Source organism: Microtus oregoni, unplaced genomic scaffold (assembly GCF_018167655.1).
Source record: "Microtus oregoni isolate MIOR12 unplaced genomic scaffold, Mior012 000038F_ref0000394, whole genome shotgun sequence".
Lineage (NCBI taxonomy): Eukaryota > Metazoa > Chordata > Mammalia > Rodentia > Cricetidae > Microtus > Microtus oregoni.
The window spans coordinates 13,848,319-13,868,127 of record NW_024543097.1 but is presented as its reverse complement, the minus strand read 5'-3'; the positions used below and the strand labels follow the sequence as shown (position 1 = coordinate 13,868,127).

Genomic DNA, 19,809 nt, shown 5'->3' with positions numbered 1-19,809 from the left:
TATGGTAGTAAGTTTTTTCATAGAGAATGTTTAAATTTTTTATTTTAAAAGATAAAAGATTTAATAAGTAAACTTAACATGACAGAAAATACGGAGTCACTACACAAATATTGCCTTTCTGTGCATAAGAAAAATCTATTGGAAAAATTCTGTATGCATTTAAAATAATAGCAAATGCCTACAACATACAGAGGTAAACTTAACTAAAAACCATAAAGTATTACTGATATAAATTTAACAAAAATGAATACTACACATATGTAAAAGGATTCTTAATATTGTTAAGATGGTGGTTCTCCCTTAAACAGAAGTATTGTTTGAAGAAATAGTTTAAAAATTCTTCTTACTAAATCTACATTATTTAGCTCATCATAGCAAATGGCATAAACACTGTCATTGTTCAATCTTTTATTTCAAGGGGAGCTAGCTTGTGTTGTGTACTAATCAAGGAAGGAAGTCAATTCTTTCTAGCAACCAAAAGTAGTTAGATAATGTATAAGCAGCAAAATGTCTCAGTAGGTCAAGTCTTTGCAAGAGTTTGGTCATAGAAGGAGAAAAATGACTCCCACAAATTGTCCCTTGTACACTGTAGTAAACACACACACGGGGAGGGAGGGAGAATAAATTCTCATTCCTTCATATTCCCTCATTTTCTTCTAATAAATAAATAAATGTAACACATACCAAATTTCAGGTGAGGAATCAGGCCCATTATTTAGAAGACAAGAGATCATCTTATCTTCTAAATGCAGCAGGATGGAGAATAAAGGAAAGTAGGAACAGAGAGAAAATTTTACATAGGCATATAAAAATGAGAATTTGCAAAACAGAGTTCAGCAGAATAGTACTATTCTGCAAGCAACAATGAACGCTATTTATATTTAAATAATAGAATGCAAAATGAGAATAAGAACAGTAACCAATAAAGTATTTTTTGACTTGCAAATATCCGTTCTATAGTTTCTCTCTGTCACTTTCTAGCTATTAGAGTCAGGCCTGCTGACAAAAAGAGGGGAATCTTACCCAGCAATCCCCGAGCATAGTCAAAGACAATGTAGAGTGAAACAAAGGGAAAGGCTAGAAGGTTATTTCAAATGCAACATCACTGCAGGTAATACACACCCAATAATGTGAAAAATGAGATGAGAGAATAAGAATAAACTGATTTTGGCTATAAGACTTAAGGAAGGAAAAGCACTTTGGCTGCAGGTCTTGCAGTCCTTCTTTGGATTTCTTCTGTCTCTTCAACGGAACGGCTTACTTAATACATCCCAGACAAATCCTAATCTGAGTGGACTAAGAGCAAAAAAGATCCAGGATCCCCAGAATGGCTGGAGAAGTACAGCTCATTAATCATTTATCAGTAGTAGGAGGTCGATATGGCAAGGGTGAAACATGGGTTATAACAAAGCAAAGATTAATCTTCCCAGACCACCCCTACCAATCTTCTTCCTGGGAGAAAGAGTTGTATTACCACCCCTAGCCTCAAGCCTTGCAGGGCAGCCCTGGCCTCTCAGGAATAGAGAAACTACCTCTCTCTCCCACACAGGGCCTGCCATTGTGGATGCTGACTTTCTATTCTACAGAATGAACATGTCTCAGGCCTGTAACTGTTGGGTCAACTGAAATGACAGCTCCCATGATAACAATGCATGAAGACCGAAAAGTCTGTGTCATGACCTTGTTTTAAGTTAAAACATCCCGAATTAGAGAAGCAAAGTGACCAAGAGCAATATTTAGCAGGAAAGGCGTGGCTCAGAAGAGCACTTCTGGGCTTCTGAGAGCAGCAGAGGAGCTTGGGGAGTGGCACCAGGTGACTGTGCAAAGCTGGGGTACTGTTCAGCAGTAGTCAAAACCCTGGGCCAACTCTGTTGCGGGAGGTCCTTCTGTTCCTCCAGCCAATAGCCGCTGAGATACCAGCCCATTGGGGCGTGGTCTCTCTCCCTTTAAAAAAGTGGCTACTTCCCTTCTGGCTCTCTTTGCTTCTTGCTTCGGTTTGGGCGACTAGACTTCTTCCTGATTGCGCAGAGGGCTGTTGTCTGGGACAGTTATCTGTAAGTTTTTTCCCCTTTAAATAAATACCACCCTATTAATTATAATTCCAAACTGGTGTGGCATTGTTTGTGACTTACGCCTTCACAACTCCAGCACTGAAAAAACGTGTCAAAACACAATAACCCTGGGGGTGCTAGTGATCTTGTAGGGCCCTAAACTACAATGTTGGTACCTAAATGTTACAGTCCTCTTTAAAGGTTACTTGACAGTTTGATAATGGAAACAAAATGGTATGTCTAGAGCATCAGTCTAAGGGTCCTCTGGAGGGCTAAAGTAAAAAGAAATGTGCTAACAACTCTCAGGTACCCTGGGTCCTGACATAACTACCCCCTGACACAAGGGTCGCACAGGAAAGACTTAGTATCCAGACCCCAGAGGAGATGAGAGCTTTTTTCATGTACTGTATCTTACTGTATCTTACGTATTTTACGTATCTTACTGTATCTTACGTATTTACTGTATCTTACGACGCTCTGTGCTGCCAGGATAGCAACTGCTTCCGGCCTCTGTGAACCTGGACAATACAGAGTGATTCCCACTCTGTGTTCCCTTCTTAATAACAATAGACATGTCTCTGAATAAGAATTTTCAGAAGTAGTCATTAAAAGAAAGCAAAAAGATATTAGCTGACAAACTATCCTAGGAACATAGAAAGACATGCAAGAAACCAAGAGTTTCTAGGAAGAAATACAGAGAAGAAAAAAGATAAAAGTCAAGATACTGATGGGGCTTAAACACACTGGACTCTGTTGAACCTCTCTTCCTCCTTGCTGATGGAACACACGTTCTGTACAAACAAGGGGCTAAATGTGAAGGAGGAGAAGGGTTGTGTGTGTGTGGCAGGGGCAGTCTCTAAGAACTAACCATTAGTGAGAGTCCAATATACCACTGGGTACTTGCACAGGTAGTTTTTATTCATCTTCACTACCTCCTGCGGAACATGTTATGTGGCTTAACAGAGGACAAAACCAAGAGATTAAGGACTATGCTTAAGAGTGATGAAGAAGAGACAAGAGTAGAATTGTCACCTGACTTGCCATGCCCCCCTCCCTGCCCCAATACTTCCTACAACAATTGTCCACTCATAGAGGAGCGACTATATTGAATTTTCTTCAGGGAGCAATTTCCCAAGGCTGTGTTTTCCATTTAGATGGTTCTGACTTAGTGATTTGTTCATAGATTGTTATCTTTTACCATAAAGATCTGTTTAATTTGAGGAGTTAGGAGCATATTAGTTTGATGGCTTTCTGCATGACAACTGTGTCATATATCAATTTAAATGAGGATAACATTGGAACAGCCAGGCTAGGTGCTGCTCAGCACTGTAGCCACATTCAACACCTGTGAGAATCTTGATAAAAATCATTTTTTTGCCTGGGGAGCTGCTGCTTGTGAGTCAACTCACCCTGCAACACTGTTAAAAGTATCATTGTTCCCCAACCAAAACAGTCCATACCTAGTAATATAGAAAGAGGAGACAAGGAGGAAACTGGTCAATCTGAACATGGGTAAAGCAGAAATATGTAGTAACCAAAAGAATGACATCCCATAGGAATAAGGTGGACATAAAAATGTCCAGCTTTAAATTGACTTCAAAGTCAAATGGATTAGATCAGCTGTTTCAGTTTGGTTGTATATAATCATCATTTATACATGATCCCAGACTTGCTGCTCCAATCCCGCCACCTAGAAGGTCTGCTTTAACTGGTCTTGAATATGGCTCACACATTCATGGGCTTTTGAAATTCTGCAGGTTTTCTAGTATGCAGAGGGGACTGAGAACCATATCTACATAATTCAGAGACACAAGTAAACTAAGCTGTGGTGCCAAGGTTATAGTGTGCTAGCACCACACTAGGAAATAAATATTATTTAAACCTGAAATACAGAAAACAATGTCACAAAGAAAACTCCCAGAACCTAGGATAAGAAAGTAGTAGAAACATAACCAGCAAGCCTCACCTCTAGCTGTTCTCCAATAGAAACCAGCTCACTAGACTCTTACACAGAAGACTTAATTCTCTACTTCACAAATAAAAAATTGAGTCTCTAATATGTGAAGGTACTTCCTAAAGGTCAAAATAAAAATTTAATGCTAGGATGTCCCAGGTCCAACATCTTTTCTCTTCTCTGAACCTTCTGGAAAGCTATCTGCACATGCCAAGTTAACAGTTACTGGACAAAAGCTTTATCGTTAAACAAAATAAACCTCCCAAACACAGTGTAACTGTAGTGACATTTTCCACTGTCGAGCTTCAGCAGAGTCCTCAAAAATTCTACCAAAGGCAATTTATAGATTCAATGCAATCCCCATCAAGGTCCCATCAAAATTCTTCACAGATCTTGAGAGGACAATAATCAACTTTATATGGAAAAACAAAAAACCCAGGATAGCCAAAACAATCTTATACAATAAAGGAACTTCTGGAGGCATTACCATCCCTGACTTCAAACTCTATTACAGAGCTACAGTAATGAAAACAGTGTGGTATTGGAATAAAAATAGAGAAGTCGACCAATGGAATCATATAGAAGACCTGGATTTTAACCCACAAACCTATGAACACCTCATTTTTGATAAAGGAGCTAAAAGCATACAATGGAAGAAAGAAAGCATCTCCAACAAATGGTGCTGGCACAACTGGATGTCAACCTGTAGAAGAATGAAAATAGACCCATATTTGTCACCATGCACAAAACTCAAGTACAAATGGATCAAAGACCTCAATATCAATCTGAACACACTGAACCTGATAGAAGAGAAAGTGGGAAGTAAACTACAACAGATGGGCACAGGAGATCGCTTCCTATGTATAACCCCAGCAGCACAGACATTAAGGAAAACATTGAATAAATGGGACCTACTGAAACTGAGAAGCTTCTGTAAAGCAAAGGACATTGTCACTAAGACAAAAAGGCAACCTACCGACTGGGAGAAGATCTTCACCAACCCCGCAACAGACAAAGGTCTGATCTCCAAAATATATAGAGAACTCAGGAAACTAGACTTTAAAATGCTAATTAACCCAATTAAAAAATGGGGCACTGAACTGAACAGAGAATTCTCAACAGAAGTACAAATGGCCAAGAGACACTTAAGGTCATGCTCAACCTCCTTAGCGATCAGGGAAATGCGAATCAAAACAACTTTGAGATATCATCTTACACCTGTCAGAATGGCTAAAATAAAAAACTCCAATGATAGCCTTTGCTGGAGAGGCTGTGGAGGAAGGGGTACCCTCATCCATTGCTGGTGGGAATGCAATCTTGTGCAACCACTTTGGAAATCTGTGTTTCGGTTTCTCAGGAAATTCAGGTCAACCTACCCCTGGACCCAGCAATACCACTCCTGGGAATATACCCAAGAGATGCCCTATCATATGACAAGAGCATTTGTTCAACTATGTTCATAGCAGTATTATTTGTAATAGCCAGAACCTGGAAACAACCTAGATGCCCTTCAATGGAAGAATGGATGAAGAAAGTGTGGAATATATACACATTAGAGTACTATGCGGCGGTAAAAAACAATGACTTCTCGAATTTTGCATGCAAATGGATGGAAATAGAAAACACTATACTGAGTGAGGTAACCCAGACCCAAAAAGATGAACATGGGATGTACTCACTCATAATTGGTTTCTAACCATAAATAAGGGTCATGGAGTCTACAATTGGTGAACCTAAAAAAGCTGAGTAAGAAGGTGAACCCAAGGAAAAACATATAGTTATCCTCTTGGCTATGGGAAGTAGACAAAATTGCCGGGGAGAAAATTGGGATCTTGGGGGTGGGGTGGGATGGGGGTAAGGGGAGATGGGGAGAGAAAAGGGAGAAGGGGAGGATGAGGGGAACTTGGGGAAAAAGGATGATTGGGATAAAGGAAGGTTGGATAGGGGAGCACGGAAGCACAATTCTTAGTTAAGGGAGCCACCCTGGGGTTGGCAAGAGACTTGAACCTAGAGTGGCTCCCAGGAGCCCAAGGCGATGTCCCCAGTTAGTTCCTTGGGCAGCTGAGGATAGGGAACCTGAAATGACCCTATCCTATAGCAATACTGACGAATATCTTGCATATCACCATAGAACCTTCATCTGGTGATGGATGGAGATAGAGACAGAGACCCACACTGGAGCACTGGACTGAGCTCTCAAGGTCCCAATGAGGAGCAGAAGGAGGGAGAACATGAACAAGGAAGTCAGAACCACGAGGGGTACACCCACCCATTGAGACAGTGGGGCTGATTGATCTATTGGGAGCTCACCAAGGCCAGCTGGACTGTGACTGAAAAAGCTTGGGATAGGGCCGGACTCTCTGAACATGGCGAACAATGAGGGCTGATGAGAAGCCAAGGACAATGGCATGGGGTTTTGATCCTTCTTAATGTGCTGGCTTTGTGGGAGCCTAGCCAGTTTGGATGTTCACCTTCCTAGATATGGACGGAGCGGGGAGGACCTTGGACTTACCACAGGGCAGGGAACCCTGACTGCTCTTTGGACTGGAGAGGGAGGGGGAGAGGAGTGGGGGGAGGGGGAGAAGGGTGGGAGGACGGGGAGAAGGGTGGGAGGAGGGGGAGGGAAATGGGAGGCTGGGAGGAGGCGGAAACTTGTTTTTTTTTTCATTTTCTCAATAAAAAAAAGAAAAGAAAAGAAAAAAAAAGAAGAAGGGATTTAATCCATAGCTCTTGGCTATTAGTAATGTGACAACTGGCAGAGCTTGGAGAAGAGAACCATGTGACATGACAGAAGGAAGAGAGGGAGGGGGTCTTAAATAACTAATCTGCTGTGAACATGAGTTCTCCATATGCATGTGGCAAGCAGGAGACTCTCCAGGGCCTGGACAATCATGGGCTTCATGAGAATCTTGAAAGTCAGGTATGTAAGTATCAGTTTAACATGCCAAGAGAGTCAAGAGACTATAAAAAAAGGAAAAGAAATCAACACATCTTTACAGGGCATAATTAGGAAAAAAACATAGAAACAGCATTTTTTTTTAAAAAAAAATCTTTATAAAATGTATTTAAAATCTGAATATTTCTTGCCTTTTTTTGACGGAATAGCTATAAACTAAGCATAGAGTCTCATACATACTAGGTAAATGATGGGTCAATGAGCTACATCCCTAGACTCCATGTTGTCCTGTTGTGGCTTTTTTAGGTTTTCTAAATGGCAAACTTGGGATGTGACAAAGTACTTATCTCTCCGGCAGGGCAGGGCAGCATGACACTCTAGGATTGAAGTGAGTCATAGCAGATATAAAAGCTAACAATAAAAGATTTAATGGGATATTAAGTTCTCTCAGATGGAAAAATTTCAGATTTAAATAAACAATTTAAATAGTCAGAAAAGGAAATAATTTCTCCCTCAGAGAATGACAACTACCAGGTTAAAACTATATATGGGTCAAATACATGCTGCTAGGGAAAGAATATAAAGCAGAACAGGATAGAAAGGCATAATTACTTCAACAGGGTGAGCTCACACTCTATATGACAGGGTGGTTCTTGCTGTTTTCAGAGGATTCCAGACAATAACTTACAATGCTGATGGGAATGGACACTGCTCCCTCCTATGTCTCTCAGTGTGGATAGATCTGTTAGAGCCTCTTTGGCACTAACAAGGCTTGTCATTACAATACCAGACAAACATTTTACACAGTGCTAGTGTGAGCAAGAGCCCTCAGTGCCCTGACTGTATTATTCATGTTTATGAGATCAGAAATTTAATCGACCAAAAAATTATTTTCACGTCCTTCCTCTTCAACCCATATTCTTTAGTTCTGTGTGTTAGGAGAATATATGGGGCTGTATGTCACCATGAACTCAGGCACGCATGCATTCCACTATGGTTTTTAGACTATGATTCCTTTTCCTTTATTTTTGTTTAATCTGAATTAGCATAAATGAACACAAATTGTCTAAATGAGTTGTAATATCTTTTTAAATAATTCTCAATGATTTTTAAGACTTTATTCATCTAAGGGTAAGGATTTAGGACAAAGGATCATTACATACCATAATCAGTGATTTTACAGGACACCAAGTACAGCTCTTTCAGGTTTTGTCCCTCCTTTGCAATGACCTCCACACACCTGAAACACACAAAGTGGTGGTGTTACACTATGCATCCCACTTAAATGAGCAAGAATCAGGCCACACATCTACAAGAAGAAGTCAAAGGTCAGTAGTGCCAGAATGCCCCAGTCCTCTCAGCTTTCAACACCTCATTCAAGGTGTCTCAGGGAGTCTCATGTTCTCTGCTTCCAAGATAAGTGCTCTGTTCTGAACGCTCCCATTAAATCCTTGTCTGATCCAGGAGATATTCCTGTAAGACCACTGTGAATTTGGGTACGAAAAGCTGATTAAACCCTTGTGGTATAATGAATGTATCACATATAAAATAACTAAAATTGCAGTATGTAGGTGACAGTTACTTTGAAAGAATGATAATTATTCAGAGTCTAATTTTTTAATTCTGAAGTTTGATATCATTAAATGCACACTTGCAGAAATTTTACTCAACATAAAATCGAAAATTGTAAAAATCTATAACTGGTAAAGGATATAAAACCAGAACATACAAGAACGATAAAACTTTCACTTTAAACATATTTCATTTTTAATATTTTAAATAAATGGTTATATAGACTATTAACTATATAAGTCATATAATATTTTAAAAATTTTTTTACTTAAATTAAAAGATTTTTCAATACAACCTGAGCAGCACTAGAGTAGAGAATTTAATGAATTTTAAAAATACTGGTTAACCACGCCACCTAATTCATAGCTCAGTTCGCTATAATCAGAAAGCTGGACTGTCAGACTGACATACAGGTATGGGTGCCCCGTAATGCAGTCCCTGTTTTAATCTGTATAGATAGCAGTTAAGTAAAAGGGTAAAAAGCAAAAGAGTCATTAACCTTTCTAGGAAGTAAGGATCAAGCTATTTGATACCTGTGTGTACAATCTATCAAAACTCACTTGACATCCATCTCTGTCTATAGGATATTTCATTTGCTGCCTAGCTTATTTGTAGGTATCTTCAAAAAATGTCAGGGAATTTTATACAATTTTATCCCGTATAATTCATTATTGAAGGTTAAATTAGTAAGAAAGACATATTTTTCTTTTAAAGTACTTTTATAGAATTTGGTCTTAATGGAATGATAAACATTTCATTCCCAAGGCAGCCAGGCAAACATGCTTCTTTGGCTATTTTATCTAAAAAGATTCATGACTAAAACATGTTTTTCCATAACTACAGCAGAGACTTAAAACACAATATAATTATGATTGACACAGATTATTGTGAAGGCAAACTTTAAGCCTAATTTCATATCATTTGGCTTTAATGTAGCATTTTAATAAGTTCACAAAAAGAAATGCTAAAAAAAGAAATGAGACAGTTCAGGCAAAGTCCACATATTACATATGACTTACAATAAATTTTCTCATGCTAAGAATAAAAAATAAAAGCCACAGATTACTACAAATCCTAATGATTCAAAATTTCCTAAAACACTTTCTGCAATATCAAAGATCCATATTTTACAATCCTTAATTGGATTAAAAAAGATAATTCAATATGTTTTGGCGACAATAAAAAAAAGTAATTGTATTTTGTTCTCATTCTTCATACAAATACATCAAAATGTCTGATTTATGATTGACTTTGAGAGACACTAAGCAAATGCAGTCTCTTGTATCTATTCATCTGCAATCTATACTGGATACGCCACAAACCCATAAAAACATTACAGACTCACAGAGATGGCTGGAGGGAGCAGATATCAGAAAGAATGCTGCTATACCGGGGAACCAAACACTGCTTCATGACAAAAGAACCAGCATGTATTTAAAACAAGACAACCAGGGGTGATGATTGCCCCCGAACAGTTGAATGACAGGGAACATTAAGGTTTCTCATGCCCCTCCCCTCGAAAAATGACGGAGAAATGGACAGGATGTGTAGATGATTATGAGTAGATACTGCAAATCCATGCAATTTGCTTGCGAGGTAATACATTAACAAAAACAAACTATTTCTTGAAGGGATTACAGCAAAAATTTTCATTTTCAATCATCTGTTGATGAGATATTTGATGATAGAATTTTCAAGTTCTATGAATCTAGACAGAAATTTTCCCTTGTGAGAGACGGTTGAGATAGGCCTTTTCTGTGTATCTTTGGCTGGAACTCACTATGGAGACTAGGCTGGCCTCAAACTCACAGAGATCCATCTGCTTCTGTCTCTTGAGTGCTGGGATTAAAAACATATGCCAACACCCCCAACTGAGACTGAAATTCTTAATACCATGTTAAAACAAACACAGAGTTGGACAGTGAAAATAAGCAGCTATTGTAAACTGGTGGAAATACCCAGCACCGCTCATCCTTGGCTAGTTTCTAAAGACTTGTAATTCTGCCAAGTGCGGCTTCTCAGGCCGCACTGGTACCGGTCTAGATGAAGCCAGGGTAGGGACAAACCTTTTCCCCTTACACTTTTAAAGTCCATCCTGGAACACATTTAGAGGAAGCACTACATTGTAACACGTCAATGAAGCACACTTGCCCTGTTTTATACAGAACACACTGAGAGGAAGCACAACAGTGTAACACATCTATGAAGCACACTTGCCCGGTTTTACAAAGGTTCTTGGTATGAACACACCCACCTCATTGTACAATATGCAAGTAGAAAACAATGGCAAATAATACAAATGATAGAAATTTTCATGACAGGTACTTATGAAAAATTTGAAGGGTATTTTCAAACACTTTTGAAAGATAAAAATGCTTTCCAGGTAATAATTTGACAGTCCTGAGCAGTGTGACTGAAACATACAGGGCATTTAGGACCCATGTGCCTCCATTCCTATCCCCATTCATGTATATCACACAAGAGAACACTCTCTCCAATGTGGCCAAAAAAAAAAAAAAATTACATTGGTTCACAGAGGCAAGCCACGAGCACCTATAATCAGAATCTAGAATTTAAAATGTTTCCACCCTTTCTATACTTTGTTTCCATCATCCCAAAGGACAGATCTCTGAATATCACATGACAAGCATTCTACATAGATCCGGGAGTTCTCATAACAATATAGGAATTCAAAAAAAAAAAAAACACAAACTCCTTAGGATAAGTAGTGAGATTATAAAGGGTACATTCATAACAGAAAAAAAAAGACATAATAGACACCAAAAAAATATCAGAAACTGTTCAAAGTATTCCATGCAATCACAAACAGGTAGGGCATGACACCCTGCTCCTGGGCTCTGAGAGCTCACCGGGAAGCATATCCTTAGCGAGAGGAAGGAAAGGCCAAAGACACATTCCCAGCCATATCTGTAAAGGACCAAGGAGCAGACTCCTACCTTCCTTTGAGATCTTAGATCATTTGCTTCAAAATGAGTCTCTGCATAAACATTTTTTTCCAGATCAAATGTATTGGGTTCACTTCGATATTCTTTAGTTTAGTCTGAACTGACTGCCCTTAGATTATCTTCTTGCTTTTAGACTTCAGCAACGATGTGAAGAAAAAAACTTTAAAGTCTTCCTATTGTAAATTACTAAGTAACAGCTGTTGAGAATGAATATATAATATATATATTCTTCTTTTTTTCTTTTAGAATGGAGAAATGTGCCAGATAGCCTTCTCTAAGATAGTCAGAGTCCAAAATTATTTTTGATAAATTTACACTCACTTGCTTTTAAGAATGTCTAAAATACACCTGAAGCATTTTGTAAAATTTAAAAACTGAAAGGTTATTTTGTGAGATAAATAAGGTGGATTTTTTCTTTTCTTTTCTTCTTTAAGAAAAGAAAGTATCAGTTTTGATGGAGAAAAAAAATCTGTCCTCTTAGCAATAGATTCCTAACCACCTGATTTATGTGAAGGGTAAAGGTTAATGAATTAAGCTGTGTAAGCGTCCACATTATCAAAGGAATTCAAAAAAGCCTTGAATTATGGAAAACAATGACCCATTCTACATACATACCAAGTTTTTATGTTTTTTTGTCTCCTACTCAAAAGCCAGAACATGGCATTAGTGACAATTGAAAAGAACTAATGAGGAAATATGACTACGCTGTTTGCAAGAGGAGTGTCCTAGGAGACCTTGTTACTGTTTGTGATGTACTTGAAACCGAAAAGAAGCTAATTGGAGCTGCCAGACACTGGTTTGCAAATCTTACTTTAAAGGACAGGCTCAATCACCTTCGAGGTGTGAAAAGAAATATCCCCATTAGAGATGCATTAGCAAGGGCTTGGCGGAGCTCTACAGACACTTCGGGATGCTCCCTCCAAGCCGCACTCCTGTTTGAACAACAGACCCGGCTATAAAGAGAGAAAACTGCAACAAGACAAAAACAACCCCAGAGATTAAGAGAAGAAAATGTTCAGAGAGTGCTGTAAAGAAATTGGTAAATACGTACAAAGCTCGGTGTGTTTAAGGTTGGATAAACATGGAGCTGAAACTTCACAATTCAAAAGACACCATAGAAGTGACCTACAAGAAGGTTCTAAAAACAGAGCTGGATTTCTGAGTAAACCTATGTTATATGGGCTGTCGATAGACAAACCGCACACGTGAACGTACACCACACACACACACACACACACACACACACACACACACACACACACCTGAGAAAGGAATTGACAGTTTACAAGCTCTAAACAGAGTAGCAAGGAGGAAGCAAAGCCTCCTGGTTGAAGGATGCCCTGCTAATTCACAGATGGGCTACTTAAGTGATACCAGAGGTTGCCAAAACATAATTTGGCATCTGGCAAAAAGCATAATGACATCTGATTGATTTTTTTTTGAAGTCTGAAATCGAGTTCTGCTGAAGAATAATCTAATCGCACCGCACATGATTTACAAGTGCACCATGCTTTTAGAATATATGGAAAGATCGCAAGGTTTAAAGAAAGGAAAATTTATAAAAAATTTATGTAAATTCAAGAATGTATGACTAGTTCCCTTATTTGAATAAAATCTCATCTATGAGCATTCTATTTGTAGGTTCTTTTTCTAGCAACAGGATAGCTTAGCCTTATAGAAAAAGACTAATATAATTATTTTGTCTTTAGGTTAATCAATTGAACTTGGTGGACAAACAAGATTATTTCAGGAATTTGGCATATGATACATTGAGAACACTTTGTATTTCTCCATGTCCTGTCTCATAAATGCTCTTCTATGCAACACCAATAACTGCAGTTACCAAATACAAAGTCACGTCTAACTTTCATGAACGCTTGTCAAGATATTTTCATAGAAGATATATAAGCTGATTTTTTAAAAGATTGATTTGCAATTAAAATGCTAACTCATTTACTCAAAAAACATTCTTAATATACCACAGGGGTAGAAACTACGAGTGACATGCAAAATGTCACCAGCTCCACCAGTTAGCAACAATTATCTTGGGACACCAATTAAGTTCTCACTTACCAAATGTCATTCTCTAGAAAGCCAGTAACTGATTAGTGAATCTGAGATCTATTTAGGCAGACATTTCCCACTGAAACGGTAGCAGATTCATTGTATCCCACAGAAAGGTTAGAAAATGACCATTGTACAAACTTGTTCCTGTGGTTTTCAAACAGGAGAAGCATCTCAAAAGGCAGGCAAGACTTCAGGTCCCTGAATTCGTGGCCCTTCCTAGGGTTAGAGAATTCTGAGGAGGAGAAGGCAGAGCTCATCGTTAACTTTCTTTCCAAGCACTGGTAACTTGCCCTGAAGCACTCTCAACATCAGCTAGGTTCTGCTTATGAGTTATGGAACTCAGCTAAGAAAGAGTAACATGACAGCAAACAGAGTTTCTCTATGTAGTTATAAGTGTCATCATGAACAACTCACATGGAAAATAGTTCTCTCTACCCATATATCAAATCACGCATTAATTGAATTTGAATGCTTACTTAATACAATATTTAAAATAGTCTTCAGGCAGAGTAAGGTTTACATGTAAATGGCACATTTCTTTTACCTACCAAGAAACAAAATACTTGAAGTTTTTCTAAGAGGCAGAAAAGGAAACTTAAACTAACAACTTTATAATAAATTTGATTCTGGCATTAATGCTTAGGGTATTTTATTCAAAATCTTATTTCTAATTTAGTCAGTAATCTGTCCTTTTTACCACAAGTTCATTAACAAACTAAGCAAACTTTTGGGGAGCAGTCCATAAGCCAAGCAAGAGAGCAGAAAATATGCTAACTTCCATTTATTAAAAATCAACATTTTTATCAAATGTAAAATACAGTCAAGGTACATCATTATATCATGATGAATGTAAGGCTTGTAGTTGTGATGGATCAAATACTATTTACTTTTGTTATTAATATTAGTATTCATAACCATGAATACAGAACTGTAAGTATCTTCAGAATTACTAAGATTCAAATATAGGCAGTCATTTTTAGGGCGAATGGAAACACTATGAATCATAAGACAAAAATGAAGAAGAGACATCCACTAATAAAGATCCTTCAAATGCTTAAGTTTTTTGTCACTGAGAAAAAAATATGGTAGTTTGGGAATAGTTACTGCTAAAAACCTTCTGTGATTTTGCTGTTGTTTGGGGGGCTCCATCAGTTAATCTTCAATGATTGAGGGGCATCCAGACACTGTACAACATGGATGAAGCTAAAACTGGTGGTGTCCTTTGGTACCCTGACAGTTTAATAAAGAGAGGAGACGAAAAGATCTTACTGGTCTATGCGTTACACAAATTTACTGTGCGGAGAAAAGCTTAGACACTTGTAAAAAACAGACATTTGAGAACAGTGTAAACATGAGCATTGGGATCCACCGTGGTGAGCTGCAGTCTAAACATGAGCACTGGGATCCACCGTGGTGAGCTGCCGTCTATGGGGAACATTTCTTTAGTGCACAAAGTTAGTCAGGGATAATCCTGGCCAGCTCCCACCACTTCTACCACTGATGATAAGTACTAACGATTATAGTAATGCCAGCAATATTTTAAAGGTGTCTGTCATACTTGCCAAAACAAAAAGTTTGATGTCTGTGTAGAAGCAGGGTACAGAACATCTGACTGAGGACTTCCCCTTCGTTCTCTACCCAAACCACTGCAAATGCTGATATCAAAGCCTTGTCTGCATTGTACATCAAACAGATATTTTATTTTTGACTGATCTTTAATTTAAAATGGCTGATTATATTATTTTAGTGGTTGATTCAGGATATGAGATTTCAGGCTTCATTTAAGAAAGAGCTAAGCATGTTCTCACCCCAAGATAGCCATACTCTGTTTCACAGTGACTAATTGCCTCTTTACGTCACTCTCTGGGAGTCGGCCCACCCTCCGCAGGAGTTTTGTGAAACAGCCAAAGACTGATGTTCAACACAGACCTCCCTTGACCCTGTGTAATCAACAAGGCAATTGGGACAACACACTGACAAAGGGTTTCCTTCTCGTTTGAGAAGGCAGAGTCTCAGAAAACTACAGAGCATGAGAGGTAAAAACAAAATGTAAATATTAAGTAAAGGGTTCCCCGCTTCAGCTAACAATAGTTTTTAAATATCCCAAAACACCTCTCAAAATTTTGTTTGAGGAAGCAATTATAGTGATATGAAAAAATAATTTAGTAGTGTTGAAGAGAAAAGAAGAAAACAGTAATCTGATATTGTGGCAAGCTTGTAATTAGATAGCTCAAACCAAACACAAGGGAAAGAGGGTGAGTGCTTCCACTCCCACCCGTCCCATTGCTTGCACACTTATCCTCAGGAAGGCTGCACTTTGTCACTAACTTTTAAGCCTCAGTTACCCTCTGGCCTGCCAAAAAAACTAACAAAATAATTCTAAGAAGAGATTATAAGTAGAGATGATATACACATAATTAATTCTGTAATTATGAGAACATGAGATTCAAGTCATCTTGGACTCTAAGACAGAAGCAACAGGAAGACTGTCTAGACCAGGCATCGGGGACAAAACAATGGACACATCTTTCACAGAGAGGAAGGAGAAAGGTAATGCACATGGCACAAATTTCACCATGCTGAAGTACAGTTAGATTGAACTCAGACTTCTGAGGCTCAACCACAATCACTGCTGAATACAGGGACTTGCATCCGAGACTCTGGACCACAGCAGCTCTGCTTCCTGGCCCTCTGCTATTACCTTCCAATGTTCGTGTCAGGGGTGAACCATCTTTGCTCTAATATTTATAGAGAAGAAAGGCCGTAGGTCAAGTTTGGTTGTTTTAGCCATTATATTGACAGAACCATAAATAATTTTACTTAAATAACAATTGCACTTTTCTAAAGATTTTGTTTCAAACATTTAATTTATTCAACTATGCAAAGGCTTGATTATAAATAAAACCTTTAATTGAGAGGAATAAGTTTTATATCTGGTACTTATATTTACATATATTTATAAATATAATTCCTTTTTCTTTCTTTTTTTTTTTCTGGGTATATGTGGGGTTTCAAGACAGGATTTCTCTGACTGTCCTGGAAGTCACTTTGTAGACCAGGCTGGCCTCATACTCATAAATTCGCCTGACTCTGCTCAGTGCTGTGATTAAAGGCATGTGCCACCACCACTCAGTGAAATATAATTCTTTTTTTCTAAATATATTTTTTAAGATTTATTTATTATGTATACAATACATCTCTATGCCAGAAGAGGGCACCAGACCTTATTACAGATGGTTATGAGCCATTATGTGGTTGCTGGAAATTGAACTCAGGACCTCTGGAAGAACAGCCAGTGTTCTTAACCTCTGAGCCATCTCTCCAGCCCCAAAATATAATTCTTAACAAATGTATGTGTCCACAGTCAACACTGTAAATAAATAACAAATCATAATTGTGCAGGTGCACTAGACGGATGAATTTAGCAACTGAAATACCATAATCACTAAAATTCATGTGGCTTTGTCTGGACTAGTCATTTCCCCAAAATGAGAAAAAGTTGCAGAAAGCTGATGACACTAGCTGTTAATAGTGACAGAAACCATAGTGATAGTGGGGGAAAGCTACCCATGCTCTCGTGGCAACTCACAAAGAAAAGGCAGCGAAGAAACATGGAGAAGGGAGAAGGCACCTTTCACTTCTGCTTCAAGACAATGGGGCTCTCTGCTGAAAAAGCAGGCTGGAGGCACCGGAGGAGCGAGGTACAGTCACGGGGCAGTACTCTGTTATTTTATAAAGGAACAAAGGCTAGGAAAGCAAATCTCCAGTGAACTCTCTATGACTGGTTACTACAGTCATTTTCTATGTCAACAGCCGTGAAAAGGAGTAGAACCACAGGATTAGGGTAGGTAGGTAGGTTCCTGCCCTGCACAGGAACACACTTCTCTCAGGATCTAACAACGTAAACCAAACGGTTTAGGCATTCTGAGCAAGTGGGAGGGGTCAGGGGAAACAGGTTGTTACTTTCAAAAGTTATTAGTGAACAGAGACGTGACAAAAAGCCAGACACTGAAAGGACATCACATAAGCATGCTTGGAGTTGGTTTCATGCTCCTAAAGATCCCAAAGGAATATCCAATTTATACCCAGTAATGCTGGAAAAAAATTATAGGTGTGTGTGTGTGTGTGTGTGTGTGTGTGTGTGTGTGTGTAAGCGTGTGTGTGCACACACTGGGGGGTAACAGTGTACTGAAATGTAAGTAACCCTCATCACATACACAATATACTTAAGGTATTTGACAACTTTAGAGAATCTGGGAATTCAAATCCATGCCATAGTTCAGAAAAGAGGCAACTATGAAAAGGTCTTGTTTAATGCAAACAGTGCTACATTCAGGCAAGCATTAGCTTGAATACTGGTTTGATTTTAGCTCCTGGAAAGACTATATAAAGAGGAGGAACAATGCATTCACAGACCCAACAGTCACTGATGGCTCTAAATTAACTGTTTATTTATATCCAGTAATATTCTAAAAAGTATATAGAAATCTGAAGGGGACCAAGTAGGTTTAAAATAAAGGCAAAGAAGTGTAGTCTGAGAGTTATGTAATTCAGACGTGAAGGTGCCACCTGTGGGAGGAGACTAGAATAAGCTTTGGAGGAAGCACAGAAGAGGAAGAACGTGAGTATGTGTAAGATCCACAATGCAGGTGCATTTCTAGCAAGCCCTGGTACTCAGGACACACTGCAAAGAGGTTCCTAACGAAAGAATGCTTTAAAGGTATCAAAATATCCCCTGTCATTTGCAGAATTTCCTCCCATTCCTTAACACAGCTGTGTCCTTGATCCGTGAGAAACTGACCCCAAGGAAAAGCTAGGGGGTGGGGAAGATGACACTGAAATACAACACAATGATAAAATAGATATTTAACGGCACCAGAATTTTATTAATTTCTAATGTTTCGTGTAAAAAATCTATGAGGCAGATGGACGGCTTAGTAAAAACACTTGCCATGAGGCTGGTTCCTTGGGCTTGGTCCCAGGACACACACAATGTAAGGGGAAAACCCTCCTGAAAGCAGTCCTCTGTGTTCCACATACAGACCATACCAGTCATTGCCTCCCCACTCTACACAGTAATGAACAGATCTGTAAAAGTGGCTTTGACAATCCTGGCTATGGAACAGACATGTTTGCAATGCTCAGCTATAGCCCCTGTGTCTGTGTGCCTGTTAACAGCACAGTTCTGAAACCAAGATGGAACTTAGCTTCCAGAAGTTTCTTCTCTAAGGCAGAAGTCACAACATCAACCTCCAAGGATTTAGGCTGCATTTCATGTTCACAAAGATGTTTTTACTCACACAATAAAGATGTCCAAACACCAAAATTTTCATTAAGTATATGAATCCAAAGATGGATGTGTCTTTCCAGGGGACCCTATCTTATCCACTCCCACATCCTCCACAGGAATAAGGTGGTGTGATTTACAAGGATAGAGTTTCCTAAAGCACGTCTCTCAGAGCACTGACACTGAACGAGGCCTCCCAACTTTTATTTTTTGATAACTCTGAAGTTTTAATAGTTGTCAAACACAAGAAAGAAATGCATGGTTTAGTAAGTTTATGTACATTATGTCCATCCCCCCAGTTAAGAAAATAAGTAAAATATATAGTGTGTCTGTATAAATATTATATAATATATATAGCTATACCTAGGAGACACTATGCAGTTAAATGATAAATACTATTTCAGTCCTTGCACAGCACAGCATCTCAGTTCTAAGAATGTTTGTGTGTACACACACCCACACAGTATCTTCAGTAGCTAAATAATATCCCCTAAATGTCAGGTCAAAGTTCACATAGCCTAGAGATGAAAACTTATTCTGTATTCTATAGGTGGGTCCTAATGACCAGCAGAAGGGTACCTAAAAGCTGGGTGGCAACAGCATAACAAAAGGAGGCCTCATCACTATGGGGGCAGCCTGCAGGGATACAGCCATGTCATCATGCTTGCCTCATCACTATGGGGGCCGCCTGCAGGGATACAGCCATGTCATCGTGCTTGCCAGCGGTCACCAGAAGCGAAGGGGAACATTCAGAGGTAGACTGACACCTTTTCTTCAGCTCAGGGAACACGACTTGTGTCCATCTATTGCCTACAACTGTGAGAGAATAAATTCTATTTATGTTTTAAGCGATAAGTTGGTAATTTGTTATACAGTAGTGAGAGGAAACTTCCCAGGTTCTTCCTTTCTCTCTTTCTGCTTTCCAGCATCCATGAGATGAAGAGTTTGTGCCTCCACATGTTCCTCGCCGATGGCTCCAGCAGAGCCCTCAACCCCAGGTGGAAGCTTCTGACAAT

At 38.8% G+C, this 19,809-nt stretch overlaps 1 protein-coding gene across 1 annotated transcript in view; it reads right to left on the bottom strand.

Moving 5' to 3' along the window:
* Positions 1-19,809, bottom strand: part of Fbxl17 (F-box and leucine rich repeat protein 17) — a 490,002-nt gene that overhangs the window by 164,830 nt on the left and 305,363 nt on the right. Inside the window, exon 7 of the mRNA XM_041631789.1 lies at positions 8,065-8,141. Coding sequence (XP_041487723.1) covers positions 8,065-8,141 — 77 coding nt within the window. The remainder of the gene's footprint in view (positions 1-8,064; positions 8,142-19,809) is intronic.